The 21,711-nt window shown below is 34.9% G+C and overlaps 7 protein-coding genes across 8 annotated transcripts; 3 read left to right on the top strand and 4 right to left on the bottom strand.

The window, feature by feature from the left end:
• On the top strand, positions 726-2,623 carry LOC104717647 (60S ribosomal protein L18a-like protein). Of its 2 annotated transcripts, none has more exons than XM_010435258.2 (6): positions 726-1,082; positions 1,307-1,365; positions 1,623-1,727; positions 1,886-2,003; positions 2,114-2,231; positions 2,315-2,623. In XM_010435258.2, the coding sequence occupies exons 2-6, from the start codon at positions 1,356-1,358 to the stop codon at positions 2,366-2,368; spliced, it is 405 nt and encodes a 134-aa protein (XP_010433560.1). In that variant the 5' UTR covers positions 726-1,082; positions 1,307-1,355; the 3' UTR covers positions 2,369-2,623. The 2 variants fall into 2 exon arrangements, with proteins under 2 accessions (XP_010433560.1, XP_010433559.1); XM_010435257.2 differs by having other exon boundaries at positions 727-980.
• On the top strand, positions 2,817-3,464 carry LOC104717649 (uncharacterized protein C12orf73 homolog). Its single transcript, XM_019230897.1, has 2 exons — positions 2,817-3,032; positions 3,213-3,464. Exons 1-2 carry the CDS (start codon positions 2,910-2,912, stop codon positions 3,273-3,275), a joined length of 186 nt encoding a protein of 61 aa, XP_019086442.1. The 5' UTR covers positions 2,817-2,909; the 3' UTR covers positions 3,276-3,464.
• Positions 3,868-7,568, bottom strand: LOC104717650 (plant intracellular Ras-group-related LRR protein 8-like). The gene is made up of 4 exons (XM_010435259.2): positions 6,922-7,568; positions 5,400-5,569; positions 4,914-5,325; positions 3,868-4,484 (listed from the first exon to the last, which is right to left on the bottom strand). The coding sequence occupies exons 1-4, from the start codon at positions 7,207-7,209 to the stop codon at positions 4,194-4,196; spliced, it is 1,161 nt and encodes a 386-aa protein (XP_010433561.1). The 5' UTR covers positions 7,210-7,568; the 3' UTR covers positions 3,868-4,193.
• On the bottom strand, positions 11,736-12,565 carry LOC104720111. Its single transcript, XM_010438076.2, has one exon. It carries the CDS (start codon positions 12,417-12,419, stop codon positions 11,760-11,762), a length of 660 nt encoding a protein of 219 aa, XP_010436378.2. The 5' UTR covers positions 12,420-12,565; the 3' UTR covers positions 11,736-11,759.
• Positions 15,225-17,299, top strand: LOC104717651 (protein At-4/1-like). Its single transcript, XM_010435260.2, has 8 exons — positions 15,225-15,364; positions 15,720-15,825; positions 15,916-15,971; positions 16,069-16,146; positions 16,281-16,354; positions 16,434-16,567; positions 16,654-16,749; positions 16,904-17,299. Exons 1-8 carry the CDS (start codon positions 15,302-15,304, stop codon positions 17,038-17,040), a joined length of 744 nt encoding a protein of 247 aa, XP_010433562.1. The 5' UTR covers positions 15,225-15,301; the 3' UTR covers positions 17,041-17,299.
• LOC104717652 (peroxidase 44-like) lies at positions 17,352-18,922 on the bottom strand. Its single transcript, XM_010435261.2, has 2 exons — positions 18,362-18,922; positions 17,352-18,248 (listed from the first exon to the last, which is right to left on the bottom strand). The coding sequence occupies exons 1-2, from the start codon at positions 18,560-18,562 to the stop codon at positions 17,511-17,513; spliced, it is 939 nt and encodes a 312-aa protein (XP_010433563.1). The 5' UTR covers positions 18,563-18,922; the 3' UTR covers positions 17,352-17,510.
• Positions 20,070-21,395, bottom strand: LOC104717653 (peroxidase 44-like). Its single transcript, XM_010435262.2, has 2 exons — positions 21,147-21,395; positions 20,070-21,044 (listed from the first exon to the last, which is right to left on the bottom strand). Exons 1-2 carry the CDS (start codon positions 21,345-21,347, stop codon positions 20,307-20,309), a joined length of 939 nt encoding a protein of 312 aa, XP_010433564.1. The 5' UTR covers positions 21,348-21,395; the 3' UTR covers positions 20,070-20,306.

Here is a 21,711-nt window from a genome sequence, read left to right on the forward strand (position 1 = left end):
CCCCCCCCCCCCTTTGAATTGTCTTCTTCTTCCCTTTTTTATTTTTTATTTTTATTTTTTTTTGTAATTTGTAATTTTGTCAAGAAAGTTTCTTCCTTTAATTTGGAATCAAAATCATTGCACTCTAACCTCCCCACTTACAAAAATGTTCACATTAGCCCATAATTATAATTAATTTCAATTTTATAATCTTTGTGATTAACTTTCTTCGACGAATGGTCTTCTCTTTTGAATGTGAAGTATATCTACTTTTTTTTATTATATAGTGGATTACTTAAAAGCAGGTTGATTTTATTTAGTCCTAGTACTAATCAAATTGTCATAATGTTACCAAAATCAAATAAAATGTCATAATCACTAGATAAACACCACCATGGATGGAAGAAATCAACTAAAATGATAAAACTGTGAAGTGTTGGTAACTTGTGTCCAGTTGGATTAAACTTACTTTTTTTTTTAATCTCTTTTTTTATTGGGCAAACTTTTTTTATTAACGTATAACGCTGCTCTGTTTTTTCTTTTAAAGTAAGCATTTTAATGGATGATGAGTTGATTCGATCTTAAAAACATCATTAATAAGTGTTGTAATCTATAAAATAGACAAATGCTATAGTGGACGAATGGTTTGGTTATATAATTAATAAAAATAGTGTAATCATAAAAAAAACGAATAGTTTGGTTTTAATGTTTTCCAATTAAGCAAAATAGAAAAGAGACAAAACTTGTTTTAGGCAAAAAAAAAAAAAGGAAAAAAAGACTTAATTTTTTTCTTTCTTTCTTCCGCTCTCTACGCATTTAGCACGCTGACGACGAAGTTGAACAAGCAGCAGAACCACCAGAAGAAGACGAAGCACGACGACTCTCTCTCTCTCTCTCTCTCTCTCTCTCTCTCTCTCGCATCTATATCTTTTGATACGTGATTCATCTGCCCTCTTCTCTTTCAATCAATCTCCTCTCTAGAAATTATATAACCTGGTTAGGTGAGTTCGTCGTTTTCATTTTACTTTCCGGAACGATCTCCGAGAGCTGGATTCATTCTTTTGATGGATTCGAACTGCTTTTTATAGACTTCTTCAATATATGTATTTTCTTCTTCTTTTTTTTCATGTCAATCACTTAGACTCTGGTTTTTTTTTTTTCATGGTTCTTTTGTGCTGATTTCAATTTCTGTGTTGGGGTTTGATTGCTGCCTAGGGTTTTAGCTGAAACCCACCATCTCTGTTTTCTATACCCTTTTTTTTTTTCACCTCCTCAATGGGTTTCCTTGCTGAAAATTCATTTCATAACTGTTTTTGTTTTGTTGCAGAGACAATTTTAAGATTGAGCTTTTGACATTCATCAACGCTCGTCTACATATGGGGGAAAGTAATCATCTTTCACCCTCTTATGTGCTTTTTGTTATCATATTAGTCCTCAAAATCTGTACTTTACTTTAGCTCTAAGCCTCTAAGTTGTAGTTTAAAGATCATGAAATTGTGTCCTGTTTTTTTTACCCACAAACTATGATTTCTTGGATTAAGGGAGGAACCAGGCCTTGACTTTATAGATGAGACAACTTAGACTGTCCCTTATCATATCCATCTAGTTTCTCACCTCTTTGGATTTATCTGTTGATTAAGCAGCTGTTAAAGAGAGTGGAGATGCAAGTTCAGAGCTGGTAAAATCCATTGGTGATAAGCATGCCAGTCTAGTCAGACCAGCTGCTAAATATTACTCTGCTCTTAAAGGTACCATCACCATTCACTACACTACATGCCCTTTCTCAATCCATTTTGAGAACACTCTTTTTAAGATGTACACTATTTTTAAGAACTCCTGCAAATAAAATTTGTCTTTTGCTTACCTTTTCCGTTAACTAAGAGACATTGGCTTTGTATGATATTAGATGCTATGGTTTGTGGGAAAGGAAGATATACACTTGTAAAAGATGTGGACGAGGTAGAAAGTGGAGCTTATTATGACAAACCTCTTCCTTGCTTTGGTTGTGGCATCGGATGGTTCTCGTGAGTATGACAGTATTTGTTTTTGTTTTTTTTTTTTTCCGAGTTAAGTCAATGCTGCTTCGCTATAACCAATTCGTTTACTTACTATCTACCTATCCCTCCTTTTACAGCTTTCTCCTGGGGTTTTTGTTCCCTTTCTTGTGGTACTACGCGACATTTCTCTATTTCGGAAACTACTACCGCAAGGATCCTAGAGAAAGAGCTGGCCTTGCTGCTTCCGCAATCACTGTTATGACTCTTTTCTCTTTCTCTCAAACTCTTATCACTTTATACTGAGGAAATGAAGATGAAAATATATGGTGATGTTGCAGGCGATGGGATTCTCCCTCTTGCTACTGGTGATTCTTGTTTTCAGGTGGTTCTAATGGGTTATTACTTATACCGTCGTCATCATATACCATAATCTTGAGATATATATAATGAAAGTCCCATACTGGCCAAAAGGAATAGAGGATGGACTTAGATACTTGTCTGTACATTCGTATATAAACCCTATAATACCTCATCTTTTTACTCAAGCTCTGTATCATTTTCTTCTCGCAATATGCAATTTTTCTTGGTACAAAGAAAAGAGAAAAATAAATAAATAAATAAATAAGCAAAATGGTTGTCTTTCTTGAGCTGATATGAATGTTTTTTCTTACATTTTTTTTTTTGTTTTTTTGCTCCTTATCAAACCAATGTTTTAACTTTTAAATGAGTAAACTAAAGAGGTAAAAATAAAAATAAATCGGATGATATAAAAAGCATAGTCAAATTTATAAGTGTAATTAAATGATTTAACAATTAACAACGTATATAAATGGAATCGACTAATTGAGGTATACGCGCGTCAAGACTTGTTACGAAATTTCCTGATTGGCCGAAGCTGAAAAAAAAAAAAACAAAGCATCGAAGAGACGAAAGATGAATAAGTTTGGCGGGAAGAAGCCGACGGGAACACCGTCGCTAGCGATGTCAACCGTCGTCGTTGTAGCCTCTCTGCTCGCTGGAGCCTCCGTCGTTCACAATATATACAAACCTGATCTTGTAAGTTGTCTTTCTCTTTTTTTTTTTTTAATAACGCATGCAACGTGTTCGACGAAATGTCTAGCTGAGCCAAAATTTGTTTAGCTCGCCTCTCACTTGTCTCAGTAATGCTAAATTCTGTGAATCTCCATGGAGAGACATGATCTGAGATTCAGTTCCATTATTTCGTTTGAGTTGCAGAGTTTACCTCAGATCGAAAGCGATGAAGGAGATAAGAAGGAGGAGTCTGGAAACAAAGGTTAATTCTCTTGGTGAGTTTTAAGTTCTGGCATTGCTTCTTTTTTTTTCAGACTCCTCCGAGTTTGAATTATGTCTTTAGACCTCTGTGTTATGTATGAATAAGTTCATTTACTGGATCAGTACCTTTTGGTCCATCCAAAACTCATTACGCGATTGGTGTTGCAATAGATTGCTAATTTTGGATTTCCCCCACACTGTCTAGTTGTTGCTTAATGTATAGATGGCCAACGATAGTGACTTTATTCGTACTGAATAACTATATATGAACTTATGTAAATATATGTAAAGTTCGGTAAAACTGGATTAGATGAAAGTAGAGACGAGGTTTCGAGAAAATAGCATGACCTATGCTATGTATTTAGAGAAAATAACAAGGCAAGTGGTCAATGGTCATGCTATTTTTATCCCATAGTGCACACTATTGAACCCATTCAATGTATCTATGAACTCGTTCAAAACACCATTTCTTTGTAACCGGATCCAAACATGTCAATAATACTCATGTCCATCATTTAGTTTGGGGGAATATTAATTAGTTCTAAGAATTGGGCTCAAACGAAGGTGGAGAACACTGTGAACTGAACAATACGACTGATATTATCAGAATGCGATCTTCCACTATATACATATGGACTACACTGTAAGTGTGTCTATGTCATAATATACAAATGTGTTCAACAAAATTGAACTACAATACAACGAAAAGAGAGAAACCATTTAAAAAATCTCTGATACAGACATAAAAACACAAAACCAAAAACGTATATACAAAGATATGATTTTATCCTCACGCTAAGCATGCAGAAAACAATGTACAAAGACATTAACAGTTAAAAAAATACATGTATGTAACAGTAGTACTGATGACGACGGTTTTGCAATCGTATGTAGAAGATTAAAAACAGAACACACACACCTAAGCTAATACCTTGGAGGAGAGAAATAAGCGGAGAGTGGAGACAAGAGGCGTCGCGGGTTGAAGAGGGACATGTGTCGCGGGGAGGCGATTCCGTCTATTTGACGGTAATCAGAGACGTTGATGAAGCCTTGCCTCTCGTCTCCACGGCCAGTTCTCCTCCCCGGAGAAGAGCTCAATCCGTACTTGACGAGCTTACCAATTCCCCACGACTTTTTCTTGGTCGGAGTTTTCTTATAAGACTCGGTCATCTTCTCGCTCATGTACTGCTTCAATGCTTCCAATCCTTGTTCCACCTGTTGTAATCATGGAATTAATTTAAACTATATCACAAAGTTAATTAATTTGTATATTCGTGTATCTCAAGTTCCTTATACCCTGCTAATTAATTAGCTTAAACATAATATATATACACAACCTAGTTAATTGAAATAATATACATTCAAATAAATATCATATTAGGCGTTGCTTAACACACTATGTATATATAGATTAATAATGCTTGTGAAACAAATTAAACTATATATTATATTATCATTTGTTGAATGCATTCTATAAAAAAAAAAATTATATATACAGATTATGTTACTTTTTAATGACATGTATAATTTTGTACGTATATAATTGTATTAGCCTCGTCGTTCGGTCACCACTAAATTTATTACAATGCATGTTATATATAGACCAATTGAAAACGATAATGTTATGAAAGAAAATGTACATACCACTTCAAAAGGTGGGGAGATGAGGGGATTACCCTGGACGGAGAGCTTCTGAATGCGACGGAGACAACCGAGGGAGTGTGGTAAAACTGTAATTCCGTTGTAACTGACGTCAAGCTCCACGAGAGATATCAACAACCCGACGGAGTAAGGCAACGTCGTCAAGTACTGGAAGTTCTGGCTGACATTAAGGACCTGAAGGTTCACGAGGTTCTCTAGATCCTCAGGGAGAGAACCAAGTCGGTTTAGCCGTGCGTCAAGCACACGCAGCGACGTCAAGTGGCTAACGGATTGTGGTAACTGGATGATCTTGTTCGAGTTGACGGAGAGCTTGATCAGATTGGTTAGCTCGAACCCTATCGCGTCTGGGAGCCTCGTCAGCTCGTTGAAGTTGGCGTTCAGCTCTTCCAGCGATCTGCATGTTTTGTTGCGATTCGCGTTTGTTGTACATTACTTGGAGTATATATATTAAGAGAAGTGGGGTCTTACCGGCAATCTTCGATAGTTTTTGGGAGAAACTGGAGATAATTTCCGGAGACATTAAGAAACTTAAGCTTGGAAAGACATCCGATGGAGTTGGGAAGAGTTTTGAGCTGATTGGAGTGTAAATCCAATGCTGACAAATTTAACATTCTTGCTACTAGAGATTCCGGAATTTTCTGCATGAGAAATTAAATTTCTGAGTAATACAATCTTAAGTTTTAAGTGAGACACAAGTACACACACTATCTTTAAACTCGCTTATAATCTTTTACTTTTTTACCGGTTCATCAATCAAAAACACAATTTATATATCTTCTGATGAGGTTAAATTTTTCCTTTTATAAAGACAATATTATACTACTATTCGGTGAAAGAGGACAGAAAAGTTTAGGATCAACTCGTATTGAATGCTATTTCATTTGATATTTAGTATACTTGCGTATAACACAGCTATTTAACGGGGAAAACGAACACCTGTGGCTTACTTTGCTTATGCACGCGCAGACGTCTGAGTAAATAAAAACGAATATGCTTTATAAGGTTCGAGTTGACCTAAGTAATTTTTTTTTTGTGTAAACCGCGCTGTCCTTCATCTTATATCATGATGCAAACTCACACATATTTATATATATATATATATATATATAGCAGATATTTTTATGATTTTAAATTTCTAGTAAACAATTTGTCCAGTACTTCTGGCAAAACTTGTTTTATCCGTAACCTCTTTTTTTGTCTTGTTAGAAATATAATTAAGTTTTCCTTTCCTGAAACAAAACAGGAAGTGACAAAAAGATCGCAGATTAAGATATATAACATTGACCAAACAACATGATTTTCGCTGTTTACTACAAAATAATGTATATATTAATTATGATTCTGACATGGAGTTTATGTGTGCACACATTCACCATTTAGCAATTTTTTTGTCTGATTTGATTTTCTAACGAATCATGCATATGCAAGGAGAAGTTTCCTTGCTTCATTTTCTTTACAATCTTTTTAATTTAATTATTCTTAGTTACCGACAATCCCTCATGATTTAATTAGAACCCACAAGGCCACAACTTTAAATTATACTGGTTAATTAAAAAACCTTAACTAATTATTATATCCATGGTTCCTTGTCTTTTGAGTAGTCTCTAAAAACCAAAAAAACAAGAGTGGACGAATAGCTCACGTAATTGTAATTTCATTTTCTCAACTTAAGAGCTATATTATTCTCACGTACGTACGTTCTTTAAATTGCGAAATTATTCTATTGTACTTAAAATATATTTATAAGCTAATTATGAAAAGACCATGTTTTCAAAGGTACTGTGGAAACATAGAATTGAAGTACGTATACTTTTGGTATTTTGTAATTGAGGAAAAGTCATTTCGGTTACAAGTTGTTGTTGGGGTTTTTAAAATTTTAAATATTAGGAAATATGGCTATTTCCATAAGAAAAAGTGTTTATTTATTATATCAACGTCGAAAATTCAGAATTATTATGAACATGTTGATCATACATAAGTATATTAATACCTGAATATTGTTGTTGGAAAGATCGAGTTGGGAGATTGACGCTAAGTTGATAGAAGAGGCAGAGAGAGAAGCCAGGGACATGCCGCTAAGATCGAGAGTCTTGAGATTCTGGCTGCGATCTCCTTTCTCAGCCGCCGCCGCAGCTGCACCACCGTCAATGGCCGACACACTTCTCCTCGTCATTATTTTCTTCTGTGGAGTGTTATTGTTTAGTCCCCTCTTATTGTAATTCTTCATCATCGCCGTTGTCGTCATTGTCATCTGATTCATCTGCTCGTAACCCATCATATCTTCCTATGTGTATGTGTATTTGCATGTATATTTGTACACACGCACAAAAGTATAACCCACAAAGAGAGAGAACGACGAGGAAAGAGAGAGGTTTGTGATCAAGATGTGTGTTTATAAAAGAGTAGAAACTGTACCCAATTTATATATATGATGATAATTGATAAAGATATTGAATAGAGAGAGAGAGAGAGAGAGAGAGAGAGAGAGTTGAAGATTGAAATGGAGTTGAGACCGAGATGGATCGGAAGATATGTACGGATGATAAGAGAGGGGCTTGGCGTTGAAAACTTGAAGTTCTCTCTCTCTAGATGTACTTTTTGGCTCTCTCTCTATAGATCTTTTGTATATCCAACTTAATGGTTATCAAAGTAAAACGAACCTAACTTTCTTCTAGTTATACAAAAAAAAAAAATCAGCATATCTTATGTAGTGTAACTATATAAACAAACAATCATGCATGTTTCATATTTGAAATTTCTATTTCAATACGTGAACTATTTTAATTCAAATATATAGCATATATATTCAATTTGATTGCTTGCTTGATTTGTATTTTTTTAATAGTTTGTTAACGTTTTGGTACACACAGAAATTCCAAACAATTGTAATAACTAAATAAATAAAACATGAAACAGAAAACGTTAATACATAAATATATATATATATATATCTGCTTTTTTGATTCAAATTATAATAACCATGTGCGAAGCGAGCAAATTAAAATTAGTCAAATGATTAAATAAAAGCCACACATTAGAACTGAATTCGTGACTAAACAATGAAACTCAGAAAATTTACCCCACAACAAATTACATATAAACAAAAGTTGATAGATTTGATACAGGGGTCACACAGGTCACTTGACCCCACTAATCTCTAAAGTGACTCCGCAACTATATAATATATAACACACCACCTATGAGATTAGATACTAATATATATATATAGTATTAAGTTAATGGATTTGTTAGGACGATATTTTGTTAGAGACTTGTCATCTATTTTCTCGACATTATAATACATATTCAATTGTTAATATGTCATGGTAGTATAAAATGTACGAGAGAATAAATACATTAAAAGTATTAAACTATGATCAAAAGATATGTCCGAGAAGGGAAGTGAAGGTACGGCCCCGCCACGTCATCAACATGAAGAAGTCAACTTTTCTCAAAAGGGTTGACTTCAATTTTTGTACCGCGAATCTCGCATGTCGCCACCCGATCTATTATTTTTCGTTTGTTTAAAGAAAAGGTAATCAGATAAATTTTGAGAAATATTTTGTAATCATATCTAAGGTTTTTTAGTTGCACCGTCTGATTTATATAGTTTTAGTAAACTAGGCGGTTTGCAAAATATAATTAAGAATTCTACAATTTTGATCATATCAAAATCCATGTTGACGATTATAGATTAATGTTAACTGAGGGATAAACATTTCTTGGAAGATATAAATTAAGAAGGTTGTGGCCCATTTTGAGATATGGGTACGTGAACACCTTTTTCCTGGCCGATGTCTATTACATATATCGATGATCCAAAAGCAAATACATCAACATGTCCACATGCCGTCCGTATATATACCACGTACCCCGTCCATATATAGTACGTACGTATACTATTGGCAGTTTATGTTTTCATCAGTTGAGGATAATCATCAAATCCTCTTCTTATCTTTTTTTATCTGTGTCTTTGTGAATTACGTCAAATTTTGAAATTTGAAACTAATCCATATAAAAGTCACCGTATGACCTCATATATCGGGGACCAACAGTTCTTTTCAACAGAAGAATATGGTGAATTTCATAACCTTATCGCATTATATATGTTTGAATTTTGCATTACACATCTTTAACAAGTTGCCTTTTTTTTCTTTTTGGCGTCAATCACAAACCTTTTTTAAATACAACAATATTACTAGAAGCCAAACATTAGTCTTAATTATATAAATACCCACCACTAAAACTGATTTTAGTGTATAAAACAAAACGCAAATGAGATGGGTTTAATTAAGCGCCCACAGAAATATGAGCACATGGGAAATGGTCCGAGGCTCCGAGCCAAGCTACCATTAAGTTTATTATTCTCCTCGCAATTATTGTTTTCTTTCTGTTGTATCTATCGGAATCATAATATATTAATATCGCTATTTGTTCTTATGAAATTCTAATAATGATTTCTAGTACTAGACAGCAATGTGTTCCTCCTCGAGAAGATTCCAATTAAAAGTGACATAATTTTCTTCAGCAGCTACGGAAGTTGACCGTAACTTTTATCAGCATTTTATAAAATTAGGGATTTAATCTTTGATAGGAGAGAGAGCTTATATATATTTATAACGCATATTAAGCTGTTTATCTATTATTCTATTAGTCCATTATATTTAATTAATTAAGTAACCGTTGCTTATTTGCTACTTGCAATTAACTTTGCTAAGTATGTATATTTTGCTTGTAAGACATAACTACCTACCCGCGATATCTTTAATTAGCCGTTAATTTGTCATCCAAATTAGTTTTTAAATATCTTATTTTAATATCATCTACAAACTATAAATGATTAAACCACTTGATAACGATGTGGAAGAAACTATTTCGAGACTAAAAACGGTATACATCAGGTAGAACTGGAGTTTCATTTGAGTGAATACATTTTTCCATTATAAAGTTTTGATATATTTTGAATTTTGTCTAGTAAATATGGTTAATGTACACATTCACGTATAAAGCTCTTATCCAACGGAAAACAGAAATGCAAAATCTGTAGTTTATTTTTCATACATATAGTCAGAGATAAAATAAACATAATTTAGTTTTATAGATATTCCATATTTCATGTTATATAGAAGTGGATAGTTCTATCATCCAAATGAAAGATTAAAGTAGATGGTTTTCTCTTCCCTAGAAGAGGAACCAAAATAGAATAATTTTCTAAAATGGGAAAAAAGAAGAAGAGAAGAAATGGTAAATAGTTAAAAACAAACAAAAAAATAATAACTGAAATGATTTTTTTTTTTGATGAAAAGTGTAATTGATTGATCGAATGGGAAAAGTTACGTACAAGAGAGTTTGGCTAATGCTTTACAATCAAATAAAAGGGTATTCATAGGTTCTTCAAACAGGTCGACAATCCTTCAAGAGCTTCCCCTAAAAAGTGGAGAGATCATTAACCATCGCAGAAGCAATTTCGGATAACGGGGTTTGGCAACATAATCTAGAGAAGAAATCTGATTCCTGATTAGTCTGTCAATACGTTTAATCATTTGAAGAGGTGACGTGAATCCCTTAGCATGAATTATTGTGTTCTGCTCCTTCCATAGATGATAAATAGTAATCTGAAAACACAACCGGAGAAGTATGTCTTTGAGAGAGTCTCCGGAGTTAATGCAAAGAGCTGCAAGAGTGAGGTCCCAGTCCGGATCCAAATATTGGCGAAACAAAGCACTCGCTACTTCAGACCATACTGTAAAGGAGTAAGGGCACGCAAAATCAAGTGATCTCTCGTCTCGTCGTGCTCCCCGCAGAGAACACATGGTTGAACCACCCCCCACCATCGCATACGAAAACCCGTCGAAAGACGGTCTCGTACAGCTAACCAAGAGATAAATGCACAGCAAGGCATCCCTTGCTTTGCCCACACCACATTGCTCCAACCCATTAACGGGCTATGAGTACGTAGCTGATCCCATGTGGATCTCGTGGAGAAAAAATCTTTGAAATCACCCTCACCATGCTGCCATAGAAATTTATCAGGGCCATGCGAGACATTGGGGAGGGGATGAGTTCGCAGGTGAGCTATGATCGGTACCATATGTGGCAAGACGTGTCCGTCTAAGTCTCCAGCCATTAGGACCCAAAGCATCCTTAACCATCATATGAATCGGAATACCAAGAAGACGTGGCCCTGCTGGATCAGTAAGATCAATGAGCCTACCTATAGGGAGCCACTGATCCAGCCAAAAAGATAAATGCTTATTAGTTATTACTATCCCTTATTTGTTAGCGGGTTTAAGTATTGTATTCGTCTTTGTGCTAAACTTGGATGAAATAACATAAAACTATTGTGAACAAAAACACTGAAATGCTTATCCGCAAATAATAGCATAATTAAACTATAGAACTGTGATATGTCTCTAAAGATGGAAATGCTTATCATTAAATAATAGCATAAATACCACCGAACCTTGATGCAAAGCAACTAATCTTTTACAAAAGTAAATTCTAGAATTGTGATATGTCTTTAAAGATTTTATATTTGTAGAATTTAGTTTTAGTGTTAAGATTTTGAAATCTTATAAAAATTGTGGAATCACATTTAAGAATCAAAATAGCTAAAACCTTGTTGTTTAATCAATAAATAGTGGACAAAAATTAGAATAATCTCTTGTGAAATATCCATCATAAATTATAGTCTTTATGTAACATGAGCTGGAAATGAAAACAACAAAGACAAGAGTAAAACTTAAACATAATACACTTTGTTTTAAAAACAGAACCACTTATTTTATCAAAAAAAAAAACAGAACCACTTATTTCATCTTTATAGCTTCACTTTCTTCTAAAACTTTGTCCTCCGGTTTGATCCTTGTTGATCTTATGAGATTTACCATGAACCTCTTGATGATGAACTCTAAGTCTTTTCTTGCTCACCTCGTTAGTATCGCTCCTACAATGAAACTGCAGATGTGCATGCAATATTTGTGATGTATCAAACAAACAGTTGCACTTGAGACATATAAATGAGCCGTCATTTTCGTAGGGTAGGTTGTGTATCCACTCTACGGTTTCATTATCTTCAGTGCCTTCGCCTTCCTCGTAATTAACATAGTCGTCAAATTCTGGATAAGACCCAATCATTTTGTGAATTTTCTTCACCAGCGAACCATCTTTGGGAACTTGGCAATTTGGAGATGTCGAGTTTTGTTGGAAACAAAAGTAATCGATGGGCTTAGGAGTGAAGGTTTGATAGCGTTCATCAAAAACATTTTGAAGCTGATTAGATGTAGAATTCCAAATGGTTGGATTGGAAGTATTAAAAACATTAGAAACTGCAACAAAATCTGAGATTTGAGCAGTGCAAGGCATACTGAAAGGAGAAACCATATTGGATCTCATCTGATGAGCCATACTGGAATTGTTGATTCTTAAACTCGATGAAGAAGTTTGTGAATCATGATAACAAGTATAAGCAATAGGTGGAGGAAACATATTGGCATGATTTGTGATATCAGGAGTAAGGAAGCTATTGGACTGGTGGTGGTGATTCCTCAAATTTGAGTTATTTTGGATGGGAACAAGAGCATTGTGGTTCACAGTGTAATCACTGTGAAGATTGAACTCATTTGGGACTAAAGACATCTTGAAGAAGAGAGTGTGGTTTACATGTTATGCATATCTATCTATTTATATTATTACTACAGTTTACTAAAAAGGCAAAATTGGAGGAAAAAACACCAAAAGAAGATATAAATCTATGCACATAAGGAAACAAGTATATTTTCTGGACTGTCATATAATATCTTTATATGAAAATATATAATTATTATTTTTTCAACTGGAAAATCTCTATTTCAAAAATGTATATGTTTATCTTTTTATCATATCCTATTTATTTCCATTTAACGTGTACGTTTCCTTGATAATACAGATATCTTTCTTTAGTTATCTAATATATTACAAATTTGTAATATATTTGTAATATAATTTGTAATATATATTTCATCCCAACCAACTTCACAATTTACCGTTTACCGTTACCGTTTTTGGCCGGTGTTGGTTACCGTCGTTTCTAGTATTGGCTTTCTCTATTTTTTGAAAGTTTAATGATTTTTATTGTAAATAACTGCAAATTGAAGATTTTCTATCTACGCTCTTTGCCATATCGTGATGGTGATGGTGGTGCAGTGGTGCTTCAGGCTTTTCGTCCAGATTAATGTTCTTCGTCTCATGTTATACTGGTTCTTTTGAATTGTAATAGTTGTCCTTATCTACAGTTTGTTTACACTGAGATTTTTCATCGGCTTCCGGCATTATCTCCGGTTGAGAACCAATGAATTTTGTCAACACTATTTGTATGAAGTCATGAAGATATCATTTGAGTTTCGTTCCCGGAATCAAGAAAACAATTTTCTCTCTTGAAGGAATTGGCTTTCGCATGCTTTTTGCCTCATACTTCCGATGACATGCATGGTACGATGATTGATGTTCTCTCTTTCTATAGGTTGAAAAGGTTAGTTATAATGAAAGGAGAAACTATACATAAATCCGCAAAACATGTAAATGTGATCCAGAATCATTTCAAGCAACATTTCCGTGTATTGATATAATCAAATGTGATGCTGAAATCATTTAAGAGTTTCATATGTTAGCTTTTTACGAATGTACGAAAAAGGTATTTAAAAGATTTTATTTATTATATGTAATACTTCTGTTAAAAAAAGCATAGCTACTTTCATTTCTTCATCAAAATTGTATTCAATTTTCTTTATTTGTTTTAATGGTTGTTTTTGAATCATTTATGTATCATGTAACGTTTTAACGATAATATAACTGATAGCCGTTAAAAAATATAAATATATATATGTTATATTTCATAGAAATGATAAGTTTAAATTAAATTTAATATATATATTTTTTATTAACAATTATTTTGAATGAATTCTATATATACATTTTTGCAGCAGTTTATGAAAAAAATCCTGGAGTTCTAACTTATTTACAATCATGCCATTAACATTAAATATTTATATTTTATAATTTACCATTTATTAAATTATGATAAGGTTTCCTATTTTTTAATAACAATTATTCTCCAATAATCTCAACTTTCCAAAAAAAATCAGAACCACTACTATTTGCATTAAATACTAATTTGATAATTAATTAAATATATATAACTTTCTTTAAACTTGAAAAAAATTCTTCCTAATCTGAGTAATAATATTTTTGCGGGTTAAAATCATTAAATCTGTTGCGGATCAGACCTCACATGGCGGGTTAACACATATTATCACGTTTTAATCATTAAAAGAAAACTAGAAGAATTGAATTAGTAAAATGTTCACATATCCTAATCATGTAAACTCAAGCGAGACACATGAGTCCATACTATATACTCCCATGGGTTTTGTAGGATAATCTTTTGCAGGTTAAAGTCACTAAATTTGTTCCAGAACCGAGCTAACATTGTCGGTTTGAACTAACGCTAAAAATATTGATTTATTTCATATATTATAGATTTTAAACTCATAAAATAATTAACCATCCTACGAAACCCACGAAAGTATATACATGTCCGCAACCGTTTCAGTCCATACATTTTATTAAATTTTTAATAGTATAAATCTTTTAACTTATAACATATTTAAAGAAAAACATAACTAATATTAATGATAATAATTTCAAAAATAAATATACACATATTTACTAAAATGTTTAAATTTTTTAGAAACATAATAAAAACAAAAATAGTCCCGCGGTGTATCGCGGGTTCAAACCTAGTAATAATTAACATTGCAACATATTTTACTTGTTCAGATGTATAAGTTAGCGAGAAAAAATCAGTTAAACATTATACATAACGACGCCTCACGCTTAATTAGTCTGGATATACGTTCTATAAGCATTTTCATAGTGCTTGTGCATCTTAATTAGTATCAAAAACATGATCGAAACTAAAATATAGGCACATTATATCATACTTGAATGATATTTTCATTCAATCTTTTTTTTTTTAAATAGATTATTAAGTTAAATGATAAACGTTCGTTTCTCTTTTGGGGCGTATTATCACACTATTAAATCGTATTTGTTTCGTTAAAATTAGTAAGAAAGCATTTTTGTTTAAATTTTGTCTTAAAAAAAATGATGACCGTTGGATTAGCGGGCCTGTTAAGTGAAAAACAACACGATCCAGACGTGACATAGACGGCCCATTATGCTCGACACATCCAATTTGAAACCCCCAAACGCTTTTTTTTTGGTTCATCTCTCTCTCTCNTCTCTCTCTCTCTCTCTCTCTCTCTCTCTCTCTCTCTCTCTCTCTCTCTCTCTCTCGCGTTTACGCATTCGAAAACTCAAATCTAAAAATCATGGCGGCAACAAGCGACGAGCAGATGAATTCGCTTCTTTCCAATTTCGATCAGATCTACGAGGTGATGAGTTTTTATCGAATTCTCTCTTTCCCATCTCTTCTTCTTCTTCGGTTGCTGCTTCCACTACTATTCTCAGTTCTGTTTCGTTTCCCGATAGGAGAAAACTTCAAAATCTAGTCTCGATTGAATTCGATTATGAGTAATCTTCATCTGGAATCGAATCGATTCATAACTACTTCTCCAATTGAACCGATTTTGGAAGCGAAATCTGGAAATTTCGATCTGCTCATGTTGATAGTTGTTTTCTAGAAATTTTTATCTGGTCTTCTGAAAATTTTGGGTTGGTTTTGATTTGATTATATCGGTAGAAGGATTCAATCAATATACATAGCTCACGATTTTGTGTTTCTCTTAGGATTTTAAAATCGGGTTGAATGAGATCTATGCTTACAGATCAAAGAGCAGCGTTGATACAAGCAAAAGAGAGGTTCTAGAGATTACTAATAAAACTCTTAAAGAAGGTTTGGTTGATTTTTTTCCTTTTTCATCTTTAGTATTTTGCTAGTTTTTGAGGTATCTAAATTGGTTAAGCTCCAAGTTGGAATCTTCAGAGAATGAAAGGCTGAAGAAGCTTTACACGGATTCGCTTAGCAATTTTGCTGATCAGGTTTGTTCTCCGCTTAAATCTGGACATATGTTGTGTTTACTTTTGTGATAGAACATAACAAACGTTCTCTGTTTCTATGGTTTGGAGATATATACAGCTTGAGCATCGAACTAAGTGCCACAACTTGAAAGAAGAGTTGAAGAGAGTGATTGATGAAAACAAAAGCAAACAACATGTGAGCTTTTTAGATCTTTTTTTATACTTCGTCAATTCTTCCTTTTCAGCTTGAATAATTTTTCATTGTGCTTTGAAACTGAAGATGATGCTTGGATCGTTCCTAGTTTTGAGATATTTGTAAACTGGTGGCAGGAACATAGGAATGCTTTTGAATCACTTAGGCAGAAGCATGTAACTAATGTTGAAGAGCTAGAGAACAAAATCAGGTTAAAAATGCCCATTTTGCAGCTATTATTACAACTGTCAAATGTATCTGATCTCTTTTGGCTCAACTTTAACTTGCAGGAGCCTTTTGGTTGAAAAAGCAACAAACGATATGGTAATTGATAGGCTTCGCCAAGACTTGACAGCTAGCAAATCGCATATTCAAGCAATGTCTAAGAAACTGGATCGAGTAGTTTCTGAAGTGGAATGCAAGTGTAAGACTCGACCACCTTACGTCTGACCTCCAATTGTACTTTAAGTTTGTGTTTTCATTACGGTTCCTGATGTAATCGTTTGATAGATAAACTCGAGGTTCAGGATCTAAAGGACTGCCTTCTAATGGAACAAGAAGAGAAATATGATATCAGTAACAAACTTCAGAGTCTCCAGAAGGAATGTAAGTGTTTATTCCTCTTCACTAACTCAGCGTCCGGAAAAAGTGATAGATTGGTTTGGTTGATCAGGTTCCATTAGCAAGAAAAAGAGTCCACATAACTTCTTAAGTCAGTATATTGTAAAACTAATTACTGGTCCCTTTATAATATTTGCAGTGGTTATTAGTAGAACGTCAATAGCTGAACAGCAGAGGGATACAAATTCAAATCGACAGGTAGAGACTTTGAAGCAGAAGCTAATGAAACTGAGAAAAGAGAATGAGATCCTTAAACGGAAACTATCTTCTTCATAGAACAGCCAGGAAACAGACACTTAATCTGTCCTTCACCGAGTAAGTTCCATGAACCCAAAGCACTTTCTTCAGATTACTTTTGTGGATGATGCAGTTGAAAACATACACCAAAACCTATAGTTGCCATCTTAAAAGGCATATAAAATATGAAACTGAATAGGAACCATACATATATTACTAGTAGAAACTTTATAAAGACAAGTTCTTGTGAATTCAGTTTACAAGAAATTGGACTCTTTAAGACGGCATTATTCGTTAACCATTGTTTTCCAAGAAATAATACAATTAAGAAGACAGTAAGCACACAAAAACAATGCAACACGCGAATCAATTTTTAGGGAAAAAGTAAATAAGATGATACCGGAACAAGCACACTTTCCGATTTGATTTGTAAGAAAAGCACACAAAACATATGAATGATTCCGCTGGATCTCTCCATGAATAATAGTAATAAAAAAAAAAGTGTAGAATCAACGCCCGTTGTTGAAGACTCTGCAGTTTCTCCTGATCTCACCAGAACGTCCCGTAAGAACCTTGATGGTGCCCATTTTCACCATTGCCTGAGCAAATCTCTGTCTGAAGAGTGCATTGCTTGATGCAAAGCTCGACACAATCCCACGGGTTGATCTATCGAGACCCAAGTTTTGGTCAATTCTTAAGATTCCTCTTTGCCTTTGGATCCCTCCATATATTGCGTTATCCACGGTAAATGGAGTCCCCTGGTCCAAGAACACTGATGGGTCATTTGGGGCACGGCATGTGCTCCTCAACCTAGCATTCAATGTGCGGTCCATTGCAGGGTCGGCAAGCCTGTCCTGGAAGAGACTGCAATGTGCAGTACCGACGCTGTGGCCACCACCAATAAGTGTAACCATATCGTTCACATTCATACCTTGAGCTGCAAATAACTGGATAGATGCGCCAACCGGAATTGTTGGTCCGGGCAAGTTCACATCATTGGGGCTTGACCTTAATCCATCACGTCTTCCTGTTGGTACTGAGAACCTTGGACCACCAGCTAATGCGACCGAGTCTCTGGTGGCTAGAGTTACAATATCTGCGCATGAGACTGTTCGAGGGCACGCAGCCTCTAGCTGTCTCTTAGCCTCATCAATGACCTCGTATCCTCTCACGCTTGCATTTGGTCCGGTGCTTTTCTCTGATGGCCTTCCGGGTCTTGGGTCGATCAAGAGTGAAGCATCACAACCCTACAAAACCATTTAAAACATTGCTTGATCAGTGACAAAGTTATGTCTCAGTATTAGCTAGCTTTTGATATATACATGTCTCAATATACACAAATAAGGAGAAGCTTACGAACCCTGACGAAGCAATCATGGAACTGCATACGAAGAAATGCTGCAGTAATGGAGCGGTCACGACGGAAACGGTTGGCAACAACATTAGCAACGATAGATTCTGCGCGAGGGCATGAGCGGCCGTAGAACCCAAGTCGGAGCTGCGCCAAGGCAGAGGGAACAAGGAAACAGAAAAGGAAAAACAAAGCTGTGATTGCCCTCATTTCGTGTGATGAGCTAGCTCTTACTTCTCCCCTGTGAAAACTTAGAAATATTTCTAAGTTTTGGTGATGCAATTGTTCGTGCCCGTTAGATGCATATATATATGTAAATTTGGGGACAAGACATTGTCAAAGCGACTGTTTCATTTAGAAGACGTGCATAGGGTAAATGTGGATACATTGGCAATTGATAGGTTGAAAGGAATATACATTGTAGTAGTTGTTCTTTGTTAATGTCTTTAAAAAAAAATGTTGAAGTTCGTCCTCCACACGTCAAAAGTTTGATACTGGCTAACTTGGAATATATTTTGAACAATTTGCGTTCAATATATTCTGTCTGATTTCAGGAAAGGGTACGTACCATTTCTACTTCGAGATGCTGACTCCTACAGATATGCTACTGTTTTGTGATATACCTTTTTTGGATCATTTTTTTTTTTTTTAAGTTGTAAAAGAGAGTAGAAAAAAATTCTGCAAGAGTTGGTTCTTGTGGTACACGAAACTAAAAATAAGATAGAAACAAATAAAGGAAAAGGCTATGAAGATTTGCAGAGGAAAATGATGTTTAATGATTTGATGATTAGACTTCATTAATACTCACTTAGACCATGTGCATCGGTGATGATTTGGGCCGTCCCCCGTTTTTTTTGGATTTAAAATAAATAAAAAAAGCCCAAATTTGAAGAACCGTATCTTCATTCGGGACGTTTTTTGGTCGTCCACTTCGACGCGTGTTACGTTCTCATTGGATGTTCTATTTTCTCTAGGGTTAGAACAAAAATTTGTCGAGACTTTGGTTGTATCGATTCTCTTCTAAATATTATTATTAAATGTGAGGGACCAAAAAAAAGTCCCAACCGATGTGCTTGCTCTTATAATTGAAAATATATTGTCCATGATATTTTTCTCCAGTGGTGAAAAAGCTTGTGATTTTCCTAGGCTAAAGATGTCACTAGGGAGCTGATACGTACTATCAGTTGTGCAACAATAGTTGATATATCAGTAGATATTGTAGTACATTAATTAGGTACCATTTCTACATATATATCAGACAAGTATGAGTAATGTATCTTCCTAAGCTAAAAGATGTCGCGAGTGAAGATTTGTGAAACCACGAAGTAAACAAAAGCAAAACCAAGTGAGCAATATAATGCATTTGCCCAATTTTCTTCTGATCTCGATAAATCTACTCGTTTTAGGTGTCAATCTCTTACGATTGCATTTGGGTATATTTTGGTTTCTCTCATATTTTCACATGTTGATACATTCAGAATGAACCATTTGAAATGCAGCAAACTAGCAAATGAAGATGAAATGATCATGCATAAGTATCATAAATATCATATGATGAAAATATCGTAGATTTAACGGTTGTTTGTGCTACATTGGACTGGTGATAAGATAGATACTTAGACACACACCTATTTAAAGAAACAGATCATTCTGAAAATTTGATTCGGTTAACAATACCAATTCAAATCTCCAAAGCATTTGAATAACAAATTATGAAAACCAACAAACAAATTGTTTAACTACATAAAAAATACTGTAAATTCACAGTATAGAATAACACACATGAGTTTGACAAGAAACAAAAGAATAACATGAGTGAGTGATAACATAAATTACCAAAGTGCAACGTACAAGTGAATTTGAAGAACAATACAAAATGAAAACTTCCGTATAATTATTTAACCGAGAAGAAACAAACCAAAATTTATAATGATAATTTTAAATAAGTGTAGAATCAACGTCCGTTGTTGAAGACTCTACAGTTTCTCCTGATCTCACCAGAACGACCAGTAAGAACCCTAATGGTACCCATTTTCACCATTGCTTGGGCAAATCTCTGTCTGAAGAGTGCATTGCTTGATGCAAAACTAGACACAATCCCACGGGTTGATCTATCGAGACCCAAATTTTGATCAATTCTTAGGATTCCTCTTTGTCTTTGAATCTCTCCATAGATTGCATTATCCACGGTAAATGGAGTCCTTTGGTCCAAAAACACTGAAGGGTCATTAGGGGCACGACATGTGTTCCTCAACCTAGCATTCAATGTGTGGTCCATTGCAGGGTCAGCAAGCCTGTCCTGGAAGAGACTGCAATGTGTAACACCGACGCTGTGGCCACCGCCAATGAGTGTAACCATATCGTTCACATTCATACCTTGAGCTGCAAATAATTGGATAGATGCGCCAACCGGAATTGTTGGTCCGGGCAAGTTCACGTCGTTGGGACTTGACCTTAACCCATCACGTCTTCCTGTTGGTACTGAAAACCTTGGACCACCAGCTAATGCAACCGAGTCTCTGGTGGCTAGAGTTACAATGTCTGCGCATGAGACTGTTCGAGGGCACGCAGCCTCGAGCTGTCTTTTAGCTTCATCAATGACCTCGTAACCTCTCACACTAGCATTTGGTCCGGTGCTTTTCTCTGATGGCCTTCCGGGTCTTGGGTCGATCAAGAGTGAAGCATCACAACCCTACACAAAAATTCAAAACATTAGTTGTCTAATGCTACATCCATATGATATTAGCGATTCCATAAAAAATATACACACACACACAAGGAGAAGCTTACGAACCCTAACAAAACAATCATGAAACTGCATACGAAGAAATGCTGCAGTAATGGAACGGTCACGACGGAAACGGTTGGCAACAACATTAGCAACAATAGATTCAGCGCGAGGGCATGAGCGGCCGTAGAACCCAAGTCGGAGCTGCGCCAAAGCAGATGGAACAAGGAAACAGAAAAGGAAAAACAAAGCTGTGATTGCCCTCATTTCGTGTGATGAGCTTTTCCTTGCCTCTCCTGTGAATGTTACTTCTAAGTTTTGATGATGAAGTTCAAAGTACCCTTAAACCATATTTATATGTAATTTTAGGGACAAGACATTTGCAACGAGAATGTTTCAATTAGATAACGTGCATAGAGTAAAGGTCCAAACATTGACATTTGACGGTTTAGAGGAATATATTAGGTAGTACCTGTACACTAATAATATAATGTTTCATTGACAAGAGAATGGTTCCACACGTCAAAGATTTGGTTATGGCCAACTTGAAATACATTTTGAACAGCTTGCGCTCAATATATTCTGTCTATTTCGAAATGGTACCATTTCTGAGAAGTGCATTTTGTTTAGT

This window comes from Camelina sativa, chromosome 10 (genome assembly GCF_000633955.1).
Source record: "Camelina sativa cultivar DH55 chromosome 10, Cs, whole genome shotgun sequence".
NCBI lineage: Eukaryota > Viridiplantae > Streptophyta > Magnoliopsida > Brassicales > Brassicaceae > Camelina > Camelina sativa.

Bases quoted from the DNA above. Each gene is read 5' to 3' on its own strand.
- LOC104717647 (XM_010435258.2), top strand. The intron at 1,728-1,885 runs GTACCATCACCA...GTATGATATTAG, and splicing joins ATATTACTCTGCTCTTAAAG to ATGCTATGGTTTGTGGGAAA. The intron at 2,232-2,314 runs GTTATGACTCTT...GTGATGTTGCAG, and splicing joins TTGCTGCTTCCGCAATCACT to GCGATGGGATTCTCCCTCTT.
- LOC104717649 (XM_019230897.1), top strand. From the start codon at position 2,910: ATGAATAAGTTTGGCGGGAAGAAGCCGACGGGAACACCGTCGCTAGCG. The intron at 3,033-3,212 runs GTAAGTTGTCTT...TTTGAGTTGCAG, and splicing joins ATATATACAAACCTGATCTT to AGTTTACCTCAGATCGAAAG.
- LOC104717650 (XM_010435259.2), bottom strand. From the start codon at position 7,209: ATGATGGGTTACGAGCAGATGAATCAGATGACAATGACGACAACGGCG. The intron at 5,570-6,921 runs GTATTAATATAC...TTTCTCATGCAG, and splicing joins TTTCCAACAACAATATTCAG to AAAATTCCGGAATCTCTAGT. The intron at 4,485-4,913 runs GTATGTACATTT...TGATTACAACAG, and splicing joins TCTCCCCACCTTTTGAAGTG to GTGGAACAAGGATTGGAAGC.
- LOC104720111 (XM_010438076.2), bottom strand. From the start codon at position 12,419: ATGTTTCCTCCACCTATTGCTTATACTTGTTATCATGATTCACAAACT.
- LOC104717651 (XM_010435260.2), top strand. From the start codon at position 15,302: ATGGCGGCAACAAGCGACGAGCAGATGAATTCGCTTCTTTCCAATTTC. The intron at 16,568-16,653 runs GTAAGACTCGAC...ATCGTTTGATAG, and splicing joins TTCTGAAGTGGAATGCAAGT to ATAAACTCGAGGTTCAGGAT. The intron at 16,750-16,903 runs GTAAGTGTTTAT...TAATATTTGCAG, and splicing joins TCAGAGTCTCCAGAAGGAAT to TGGTTATTAGTAGAACGTCA.
- LOC104717652 (XM_010435261.2), bottom strand. From the start codon at position 18,562: ATGAGGGCAATCACAGCTTTGTTTTTCCTTTTCTGTTTCCTTGTTCCC. The intron at 18,249-18,361 runs GTTCGTAAGCTT...ATGGTTTTGTAG, and splicing joins TCCATGATTGCTTCGTCAGG to GGTTGTGATGCTTCACTCTT.
- LOC104717653 (XM_010435262.2), bottom strand. From the start codon at position 21,347: ATGAGGGCAATCACAGCTTTGTTTTTCCTTTTCTGTTTCCTTGTTCCA. The intron at 21,045-21,146 runs GTTCGTAAGCTT...ATTTTTGTGTAG, and splicing joins TTCATGATTGTTTTGTTAGG to GGTTGTGATGCTTCACTCTT.